Source organism: Harpegnathos saltator, unplaced genomic scaffold, assembly GCF_003227715.2.
Source record: "Harpegnathos saltator strain DR-91 unplaced genomic scaffold, Hsal_v8.6 scaffold295, whole genome shotgun sequence".
In the NCBI taxonomy this organism is placed as follows: domain Eukaryota; kingdom Metazoa; phylum Arthropoda; class Insecta; order Hymenoptera; family Formicidae; genus Harpegnathos; species Harpegnathos saltator.
In genome coordinates this window covers 1,572,696-1,584,089 of record NW_020230089.1, presented here as the reverse complement: position 1 = coordinate 1,584,089, position 11,394 = coordinate 1,572,696, and the positions used below count along the sequence as shown (strand labels likewise).

Here is an 11,394-nt window from a genome sequence, read left to right as displayed (position 1 = left end):
TTCTGCAAACCGCCGCATGATCCCCACGTCTTCACCATAGCCTACGACCCCCACCGGTCGGCCGATCGGGTGAAACGCAACGTTTCACTTTCCAATGCATGTACCATACGCTGCACGAGTGTCGTAGGCTCAGACGTGTGACGTGTGACTCACGTCCGAGTCGCGTGACAAAACATTCGTAGCGGAGCGGTCAAAGTTGCCGAGGAAAGAGCAGCAATGCGACTCTTGTTAACTATGTTTAATATATCGCAAAGTCTTTATCTCGATTCTTTTAATTTGTCGAGAAATTGAAGAGTCGAGTGGCTCTCGATATAAACGGAACGCGAATTATCTTCTCGTTAGAGAGATACGGAAGTTTTTTTTCGCTTCTTCATCGGTATCTCTTCGTCCTCTCGTTCGAAGCTTTGTCATTATTGATTGGGAAAGACCCCGACAAGAGATCGCGTCTCTTTATCAACATCTCAGAAGCTCGAGATCGTTTCGTAGGATCGGCTACGCGCCGAATTCATCGTCGTGAAGGCTCACGATCAGGCGAAACACGGGGACTCTTCGCGGCCACCATCCGTGTGCGAAGATATCTTCACTCGCGACAGAACGGAAAATTCGTCCAGTAGAAAGCACAAGGAGCGAATAAGATAATATCCCCGAAGCCGGAGCTGTCCGAGGAGAGAAGCGTTCAAAAGTGGCGGAGGTCGCGCGGCGCGACACAGCACGGCGGATCCGCGACGGCTTATCGAGCAGCCCAGCCGGTGCGGACACCGGCCGGTGCGGTGGCGCGACGATCCACGTGCGATGCGCTGTTCGCGATCGTTCTACCGACGGGACTATTTGTAAATACGCGCATCGTAAGATGGACGTATTCGAGTCTCGCAGGAAAGCTTGGGAGGATTTGGACGTGTCGCGCGACGAGTTGCAGAATATCACCGAGTGTCTGAAGAAGGAGGACTTTCGCAAACTGCTGATCGAATACGCGGAGGAGGTACGCGACCCGGACAACAGGCGGACCTACGAGAAGGAGATCACCCAGCTCGAGAAGGAACGGGGCGTAGACGTGACGTTCGTTAACCCCGAGCCTGGTTACGTCATAAAAACGAGCGTGAACGGCGAGAGGAAGTGCTTCCTGAATATCAGCAAGAACGACGTGGTTGCACGGCCGACCAGTCAGCCGTCTTACGAGCAGGGCCACCGTGGCCTACACTGGTCTATTCCATATACGCTGATACCGCCTCGCGATGACCTTGACAAGAAGAATGTGCGCTGTGTGGTGTTTGACGTGGTCTTCCACCCGGATACCATCTACCTGGCATCCAAGAACGCTCGCTTCCGTGAAATCGTTAACAATACAGCGATGGACGGTGTGGAGAACAACTTCAAGGTTTGTACGCTACAGTTGAATTGTGTGTTTTAACTGTGTCTGCTTGAAATACATCTACATGTTGCCTGTCTAGTGTCATCGCATCTTTATTATATTTCTCTCTCTGTACCCTTTGCTAGGTGAAATTAGATAGGAAGAATCTCAAGTTCCCTAAGATCAGTTTCAAAGGAGTGTCGCATCCTACAGTCATTAGGAGACCGTCCGAGGAGCCGCCAAAGGAGCCATTGGACATGGACTCAGAAATCTACCAAAAGCTGACGACTAGCTACGATGAAAGTCGTGAGAGATGCTTGAAGACAAAAGAGGAGGTGCCACAACGTGTTGCGCCAGTTAGCACGTATTACAAGAATAAGCAGCAACAGGCATTGGATGAGAAGTATGTCACTCCCAAGTTCACCGTTAAGCATCAGTCCAATGTGGAGATGGAAGATTTTTGTCTCGGCAAAGATGCCAAGCTATATGCCGCGATTCCCAAGAAACTTGTGGTTACAGTTGATCTGCCATTGTTGAAAAGCGCCAACGATGCAACACTCGATATACACGAGCGGTCTCTCACTTTGAAGAGTGAGAAACCTGCCAAGTATCTGCTAGACTTGCCATTGCCATATCCCGTGGACGGAGACAGTGGTAACGCCAAATTTGATGCAAAGTACAAGAAGTTAATCGTGACCTTGCCGGTAATCCGGTCGCTGGTGCCGACGATTGACACCAAAGTGGACAGCGGAGTTGACAGTGATCAGAGCAGCCCCATATCCAAAGACGTTGGCAAGGAGAACGTGCCCGACAACAAAGCAGAGTTGATTAAGAAGTGTGAAAGCATACATGAAGCTGAAGAATTAGACCAGACGAGTGAAGCGATAAGGAAGTGCGCGAATACCGTCTTACGGACTAGTGACACGACTGGGACAGCTGATGCATTTATGAATTCTAGCGTTAAGTACAATCTCCCTGCGTACACCTGTAACATTTATAATAATCAGTTAGCTATCACTGTGAATGTAAAAAATGTAAATCCCGATGTGATATGTCATAAGATCCTTGAGAACAATGCAGGCCTGCATGTCTTGTTGACATCCGTGGGTGCTGGCTTCTTCCCGCAACACTACTCTCTGTGTCTCAAGATAGGTGATCATTCCGTCGAGCCGGAGTCGTTGGCGATTGAACCGTGGGACAATAATGTTGTATTCAGCATCACGGTGAGGGATATCGAAAATGTGAAGCAATATTCCGCTGGATTAGACACGGAATTTATGGAGGAGAAGGATCTACCTACTGCGGCCTCGTTTAGGAGCAAGTTCCAAGAGTTAATGGTAATTTATTAGGAATTTCATGGTACGTTATACGTTGACTGTATCTTCGAAAAAAATGTACGGCATGTTCCAATCTCATACATACATATGTGCATGCTAAGAAAAATATTAATATAAGTCTTAAATATCTTTATGCCTCAAAGTTGTCTCATAGATATGTATTTACATTACTTGAAATTAGATTTGAATTTTTCAGCTGAATCGTGGTTACGTGGAATATAACATTTCACATACATGTGATTCATACAAGAAACTAACTCTAAATTCCAATCTATTTCACATGAGAGTAGTTTTTAATCTAAGTAAAATTAAGTTTTAAAAATGACGGCTATTAATACGGATCTAAGACATTTTGAAGCGTTTTAATATTTTCTGGGGCTGGGGATATTGGTAAACAGAGAAATATTCAAAGACAGATTACGAAGTTAATTCTTTATATCGTCTTTAACAAATAAATTATTTTTACAGGCCTCTTCAGAGAACGAGTCTCTGACGAAAAGAGAAGTTTCCATAGCGCCGCGGGGTGACAGTGTTATCATCGATATCCGTCCGACTCAGCAGGATTCAGACGACGAAGAGGAACACGGAAATGTGAGGATTATCGCCGCGCAGGGGCAAGAGGAGGCGCGCATAGCGGAGAAGTCGAGATCGGTATCGGAGAGCAGCGGAGATGAATTGGCGAACAGCAACAATAGTACGAGGCACTCGAAAGGCATACTGAAATCGCGTCGCGTCCGTGACTTCTCGCGCTCCGTCTCAGAATCGAGCGCCGACGAGAATAGCCTCCCGGCATCGTGTACGGACTACCACTACGACTCTGTGCAAGACATCAATTCCGAGTCCGATTGCTCCAGTTTAAAGAAGACCGTGCGATTCAACGACGTGGTATCGCGGCAGTTGTTTAGGTACTGCGATGATTGAATGGGTCATTCATAGTCGTTTAACTTCAATTTTATTATTTTTATCTTTATAGTTAAGCTATTTCATTAAAATATTTCATAGTTAATATTTTATTTATAATTGCTATCTCATCTGTAATTAGTACTTATAATTTAGATATCATAGAGACGAGAGATTATATATGTAAATTTTTTCCTCCAATGTAAATTTGTGAAAAATGGCCCAATTTCCAAATTCGAAAATGTTTCACACTAGAGAAAAAGATTCATCATCGCTCCTGAGGAAACTTTTAGAAAGTTTCAGAACAAGAAAGAATATCAAAAGTTTTTAGAAAGATACTTCTAAAAAAATGTTTGAAGCAAAAAGATATATTTAAGCTTGTACATATTTTATAGTTAGCTCAATCGTGAAACGACGTCGCCCAAGAACTGATTATTAATTTACCTTTTCTTCTTTTCAGATCCAATTCTAGTATTCTCGGGCAGCGTAAGAAGAATCAGCGTAAACTGCGAAACAAAAAGCGCGCTCACGAGCGACGAATGAGCGAGAGCGAGAACTCTGAAACTGAAGAGCGAGGCAAGTACAACAAGACGCCGCACCACAAGCACTCCCCGAGCGAAGAGGCATCATCCGACGCCGTGAAACCCATCCTCACGCGTGACAGGCAATCGGGGCAGCAGAGGACCGCGAATATCGAAATCGCGAAGCTGAACACGAACGACCAGCATCCGCTGCAGCATAAACGTAAATCCAACGTCGACGAGAAACCATCGCCAACTGAGGAGGAGGAAGAAGAAGAAGAGGAAGAGGCCCAGGAAGTGTCCGACGCGCCGGGCACAGACACCAAGGATGACATCGTTCAGCTGGAGTTCAAAAACGATCTGATCTTCGACCTTGACATGTAGACTCTTGAGGACGACTACGTTAGAGCTTAACGCACGCATCATGTGATAGCCGCATAATACGAGTCGCAGTTGCCGCCCGCTTTCCGGCGGCTCATCGACCTTCAAAACGCAGAATTGCATGTGAGACTAGTTATTTTCATTTTCGTTTTAGTATCGGAGCAGGAGAAGGTGGAAGCCACATATAGACCGGGATAATAATTTTCTAGTACGTTATTAACGTTAGATTTGTGTAGAGTAACCTGAAGAAAGAGAAACAGTCGGGCGAAACAAAATCACCCAGCAGCAGCCACCCATCTCCCGACTCGTCTCTTAGAGCAGTCGAATTAGTGTGATAGATCCTCGCTTTTAAACGTAAAAAATTTATCTCGTCAACTCGAGAGGAGTTTGACTAATTGTGTTGTAAAGAAAATTGAACGTTCGTCGAGAACGACGTCGTATGCGAGACCGCTGGCGGATATATACGGCGAATTGTCCATATATTACGCATATATTATGATTCTCACGTTCGTAACGTATATTTTTTATTGTACATTTTTGTTTTAATATGAGAAAAAGAAATACCGGTTTCTCCGTTTTTGTCTTCGTTCGTGTTAGATTATAGCCGCGGCATCGTGAATATGAATTTTACTTACAGATAGTGAATTCTGTTGAATCATGAGCAATCGATTACATAGCATTTAACGCGCAGAATACTTGCACAGAAAAACTGCCGATACTACGCGACGGAAAACGGAAATCCATAGGTTGTGCACCGATGGAGATATCGCGGAAACGTGTATTTGCGCGGAGCTATGTTTGGTGTGCATAATATACTGGCTGTTGAACGCCATCGTGCGTACGAAGGAAAGAGGTCGCGTCGCAACGATTGTTTTTGTTCGTTGAGCGACGACGCTGTATCGGATAATAACGGATACCGTCTCGTTGCAGTTGTCGCGTAAATCGTCGATTGCCTGCCGCAGAGAGATAGAAAGAGAGACAAAGCGAGTCCCCGTTGATCACGAAGAAAGGAGAAAAAAAATGCCAAAAATTGTCCGCGCGTTTGAGAAAGGGAAAGGAGGAAAACTCGTGATTTGATAAGATTCATCGTCGTCGCAAATCGAAATCAGGATTCCTATTCAATAGGCTGATTTTCTCGACGTGATATGTTCGCGAATTTTTATACAATTATTATACACTCCGACGCGTCGTGGTGATCGAGTGTACATAATCTCCGCGGACCGAGCATGATCGTCTCTCCGCAAGCGGGTGAAACGTTTACATATCCGCGCTCTCAGCACCTTCCATTCCTACGTTGCGTCGACGCGCAAGAGATTTTTTACCGTTAATGAGCAATAGGTCACGCACGAGCACACACGTGCCGTCCCACATGCGGGTGAGCGCTCGCACGATGCGTACTTTGCGGTGCGAGAGTGTCGCACGATAAACCGTATACACACATACAAATCGTTACGTTCGCACGTCGCAACAATATATTCCTGTAATAATATATACATACAAAATACGAAATAAAACACGAAGTGTTTTTACGGACGAGCGTTATTGGAGCCCCAAATTGTCGTAACCGTCCGTAATAAGTGTCAAAAGCATGACGGCAAAAAGAAAATAGTCAGTCTACTTTCCATGGTCCAAGAAAATCTTAGTTCATAGTTCTTTGTGCGATTCCGTGAATTTCAGAGAATATCTGCGAGTATAATTGTGCTGCTCTATTATATCGTTAACGTCGCGTTCACAATATTGCTTTTATTTAATTATAGACGATCTGTACAGGAAAATCTCTTTCTCCTACCACCGCTCCTTCACACGTAGATCGAGTTCCTCTGCAGAAATTCAGCGAAACGGCGATATCTGAAAGGGCAAATTGCCTTCTCGAAAATCGCGGCCGGTGCAGGAAACGCGGACACACGATCGTATGTCACGGCGTATTGGCGAAACGTCGCGGAGCCCGTCGGCGGGATGTCGAGTCGTGCAAACCTGTGACACGACGTGAAAAGTGAGAGAGGAAGAGAGGGCGAGAGCAGAGAGGGCAACAACGGGCGACGGTGAAACGTGATCGAAAAGTAGGACAGCCCACGAACGGCGGAAACGGTCGGGGTCGCCGCGCCGCGAGCCGCACGGATGAGAGTTCGCCCCCGGAGTTCGAGACCATCGATCCCGCTACTTGCGGGGGTGTAAGGTCGTTACACTCCGCTACTCTACCTATGTACCTTTCGCCGCGTCGCTTAGTTCCCTGTATTATTCCTATTGATGTCCCATCAGGAGAGGCGGGCGAGAGCGGCCGACTCACGCGAATGCGGCGTTCTAATTTCGCGCGATCGCGATCTCGTCGACATCCTCGTCGCCGTGCTTCACGTCGACTAGATCGTTCGCCCTCGGTCCTGGCGAAGGAAAAGGGAGACGAACGACAACGATGAGCTCGAACGAGAGACCGGCAAGGCCGTGTAAATGTTTTTGTTGATTTATTTCGAAACCCGTCTGAGAGTGTGTGGTGAGCTAATTAACGGGACTTTGGCATCCTCTCAACGCCTCGAGAGCTCCAAGAGTCGAGAGAATCAACAGATTCTCCGGTGCTAATTGCGAGGATCTACCGTCGCGACGAGGACAATTCTACGTGGCAATTTGCGCTGAATCCCCCAGGATGACGTCCTGCTCGGCAGTCAGACAGCGTCATCGTAAAAGGTTAATGTTTATTTAGCCGTGTATATATACATATATATATATATATATATGTATGTATGTATGTATAAAATATATATATATAAATTTTGGAGGTTGCCAAGACGGAGGGAAACGAGTTATCCAGCGGCGCATGTTTGAAAAGGACGAGGAAAGGCCGTGAGAGGAAGGAGAGACCGGTCCAATTTCCGAACGCTTATCGGAACGCGTGATTGAAGTACCGGCGGGATTAAGGGTGGTAGGCCTGACTAGCACATCAGGTCGATAAGTCGTCCACCCCTTAAGGTTCAGAAAGTCGGTGGCCTGTGAAACCGTGCACGAGAGAGGGTGGAAAAGAGCGGACGGACGAAGGCAGGCAGAGCGAGAGCAAGAGAGAGCGCACGTACACAGCGGGCGTGCCGCGGTTACGGCCGGCACGACATCGGCAATGCGGCAGTGCAGCTGAGACGGTGGCGTTTAATGTCGCTACGTCGACCAGTCATTGCACCTGGCACCATTCGCGAGCTGCGCCGGAGCTCGGATGGGAATACAGCTGGGAAACGGGGTTGGCGATATTAAGGGCGCGCGGACATGCCGCGCGCGCGGCTCGCCGGCCCGCGTAACACAGTTTCGGGATTGGGCACACAGCAGTGGTATCGATGGATCGCTACTCGCTCGCTCGCTCGCTCGCGCACCGACGACGGTGATAAAGACCGATGGTGAACGATCGTTGCGTTATCTGCTACAAAGCATGGTAACAGGCATGAGCGCGAGCGCGGGGAGAGCGGCGAACGATAACGAGAGGCGATAATCTCCTCCAATGTCCGGCTCTCTCTCTCTCTCTCTCTCTCTCTTTCTCTCTATATATATATATATCTTCCCTTTTTTTCTCTTTCTCTTGAATGGTAAGGTACTCGAGTTCTTGAGATCGGAAAAAACTACTTTTTGAAAAGTCGCGCTCGTCATCGTTATTCGTTACGTATCGGAAAAGTAGCATTGAAAAGTAACGCGCTGTCGTTACTTTTTTCCTTCACTACCGACTTGGTAACGACGTTATTTTTCTTATCAGTAGCGATAGCTGTAACGTTAGCATTTCTTGCATTTTATCGCATTTCTTTGTATCGTATTTCTTTTCCGACGTGGGTAACGTGGTAACGACGAGTTAGTCTTGGAAAGGAAACTTTTCCGATCCTCGCAGATTCGTTACACGTCGAAAAGAGTAGCACCGGGACGTAATGGTAACAAATTGTTTCTCTTGCAATAACGATTTAGCAACAGCGTTACCTTGTTCCCGAATAAAAAAAGTAACTTTTCCAACTGTGGCAGAAGGTAACTCGTCATCGTCAGCGCCAGCGCTCCTCATTTCGAGAGAGAGGTGCGCGTTGTTCCCCAATTTCGCTTTTCCACGCTTTTCAATTGCACCCGCGCGACGGAGCGTGTTTCACACGGGCGAAGAACAGCTCCTGCGCAGAGGACTCTCTCCCGGCGACGATCTCGCGAACCCGTTCGCTCGTAACGCGCTCGTAACTGGCGACTTAATCTCGTTATCCGTCGCCAGCAGACGACGCCAAGTGGTCCCGCGCGAGCGTCCGCTTTAATTCGTTACGCAAGTTCGTGCCGCGGAACCACCCCGAGACCGCTAATTTTGATGAAATCTAAATAACACACGCCTGTCGCTCGGGGTATGTAAACGCACGCTGCGATTTGCCCTTTGACCGCGAGGCTTTCGCGTCAATAAGTGATCGCACATGCGGGGATTCCCGGGGACCTGTGGGAGGAAGCCGCACACGCTCATCGCGCGGTTTCGCCGGTGTGTGATCCGACCTCTACTCGGTTTCTTTTTTACACACGAATATTTACATCGCGCGGCTCTTTTCTTTTATCTGTCGGCTTTCCCCTGAATAATGTATGAAGAAGTCCCAGCGTGTATCTGTTCGCGTATCACCGCCGTGGCAGCTCGAAATTTACGAGGCACGCGGTGCGTCGCCGCCGGTGCGGCGGTGGCCGTGGTCTCACGTTTAAGACTTTTATTCCAAGAAGATCCGCGTTACACACGCGGTTCTTAACCGAAAATACCTCGGCGACATTTACGAGAGAGAAAAAGAGAGAGGGAGCGCGAGGGCGCGACTTGGCCGTGTTAAACGGCTCGAGTAAACATTCCCTTCCGCGTGAGCATTTCTTTTCTTTCTCTAAGTGACATTTAATAATTAATTAGCGACTACCTGCCGGCAAGGGTAAATCGGACTCGTGAAACGAACACTCGTCAGCTCGTAAATTCCGTCCTCGGGTGAACCACGGTTGAAAAAGAAGCGAACACCGAGGGGTTGGTAGCTCGTTCGCGAGGGAAACGAGAGAGAGAGAGAGAGAGAGAGAGAGGGAAGGAGGGAGAAAGAGGACAGAGAGAACAATTAAAGGTACGCAACAAATTGCGGAAGATGAAACTCGTGGCGGACGTGACCGCTCGCGCCGATGAATTTTCATCCGGGTTCGACGGTTATTTCGAGCGAAGCGACGGGACAAACCGGCTGTCGTTTTATTCAACCCCGAGGCCTTTCTTGTTTTCGCCTTCGTGTTTGCCTATCGAGACGTAAGTACCGGGGAATATCGATTACATGGACCCCTGTGCTTCTCTCGTGACTGCTCGCGTTGTCCGCTGCATACAGCCCGTTATCCGTGTAATCCGCCGATACCGACATCGCGCCGGCGAATTTTCCATCGATCCTGGCCGCGCCATTCTGAAAACGAGCAAACCCGCGATACTATCTCCTGTGAGTCTCGCTCCCGTGCTCGCGACGCGAAGTCGAAGTTCACGTCTCGGCCAGAACTCGCCGAGTCAACGCGAGTTGTAGCAGGCATGAGAATGACACGACAGTATGATTTCTCGCTTACAGACACGAAGACGAGGACCGGAAGTGACACACTTGAGACGGGAGGACAATTTATTTATTTAACCGCGGTTACATACCGTTACCGTGAGTACTTTTATCACTCCCAATTGAGCTTAAACTAACCGACGAGCAACCGGCAGACAGAATTGTCCGGAAAACAATTCTAACTCTGCAATTTGCCGTCTAACAACGGTCAGAGTTGATAATTTCCTCGGTTGTGACTTCAATTTTAACTTCATCCGAGAGTCAGATATAAACATTCTGTCATTTATTTTTTTCTTTTTTTTCTAATTAATTTTTTCAAATTAATTTTTATTTATAAATGCAATTTCTGCTTACGCTCACATAGTAGAGTAACTTTGCATCGTCGACTGGATTAATCAAAATTCTGTAATGAATATTTTAAAAATGAACGTTGCAACACAAGTGCACGGAATATATATATATATATATATATATATATAAACATTAGCTTAAAATATTTGGAAGCGAGGATGTGGAAGAGGACGGGGGGAGGGGCAGAAAAAATTAATTATGTTCAATCTCCCGCAGCACAGTCTGTTCGCGAAGGCTTGAAAGCTGCGAAGGCCTCGGGAATGCGGCTTTTTAAAATTAGGTCGCGGCTTTATAATCGCGAACGGTAGCCGAACGCGCGGTATTCTTAGAGCACGAGATTTTGTAGTTGAGATAGTTATTGGACGCGCGTAGGCAGGTTGTTTCCTCCGCGGAGATATTCTTTTCGACGTGTGGGATGTGTATCGTCCTCACCTTTCTCCCTGTCGTGCAGCTTCTAAGAACGCGACGCGGCGCGACGATGTATCATCCCTTGGAGCGACGTAAGAAGCGACGAGCTGATGGATCAGAAACATCCATTTCTTCGGGGTTAACGACACCCGCCGGCATCGCTATCGCTCTTGATTAACCTGAATATATCCCGATTACCGTGTCCTGCCGTGCCCGAACGTCGGCCGGCGCGCACCTTTTCAATTCGTAATTTGTAATTCGTCGCCTCTCGTTGTCTACGTGAAGAAAAACAACTCCGTCGTATAACGGAATTTTCTAGAGCATGGAGACCCGACGAAGACTCGATTATAAGAACAGAAAAATACATGTCGCACTTTTGCAAGTAATCGTTACTCCTTTTGAATATTTTATGAGTTGATACATCCGCAAATCTATTACAATGAACTACAAGTCCACCGTACCATCAGGTTTACTCCAAATATATATTAAATCCCAGTAGGTTTAATATCTTAATCAAACATGTTAAATTAAAAAAGAAAGAGAGAAAAGAGAAACAAGAATACCAAATTCTAGAAACTAATATATTTAAAATATTAAATTAAATTAAAACAAGCATCCAT

The 11,394-nt window shown here is 47.0% G+C and overlaps 1 protein-coding gene across 1 annotated transcript; it reads left to right on the top strand.

The window, feature by feature from the left end:
- The first annotated feature begins 6 nt into the window (after positions 1-6).
- Positions 7-6,016, top strand: Nop17l (PIH1 domain-containing protein Nop17-like). Its single transcript, XM_011150448.3, has 4 exons — positions 7-1,375; positions 1,495-2,685; positions 3,154-3,590; positions 4,046-6,016. Exons 1-4 carry the CDS (start codon positions 851-853, stop codon positions 4,488-4,490), a joined length of 2,598 nt encoding a protein of 865 aa, XP_011148750.1. The 5' UTR covers positions 7-850; the 3' UTR covers positions 4,491-6,016.
- Positions 6,017-11,394: the final 5,378 nt, after the last annotated feature.

Excerpts from the sequence above, each read along its gene's own strand:
- Nop17l (XM_011150448.3), top strand. The coding sequence starts at position 851 with ATGGACGTATTCGAGTCTCGCAGGAAAGCTTGGGAGGATTTGGACGTG. Across the intron at positions 1,376-1,494 it reads GTGTGGAGAACAACTTCAAG|GTGAAATTAGATAGGAAGAA; the intron begins GTTTGTACGCTA and ends ACCCTTTGCTAG. Across the intron at positions 2,686-3,153 it reads GCAAGTTCCAAGAGTTAATG|GCCTCTTCAGAGAACGAGTC; the intron begins GTAATTTATTAG and ends TTATTTTTACAG.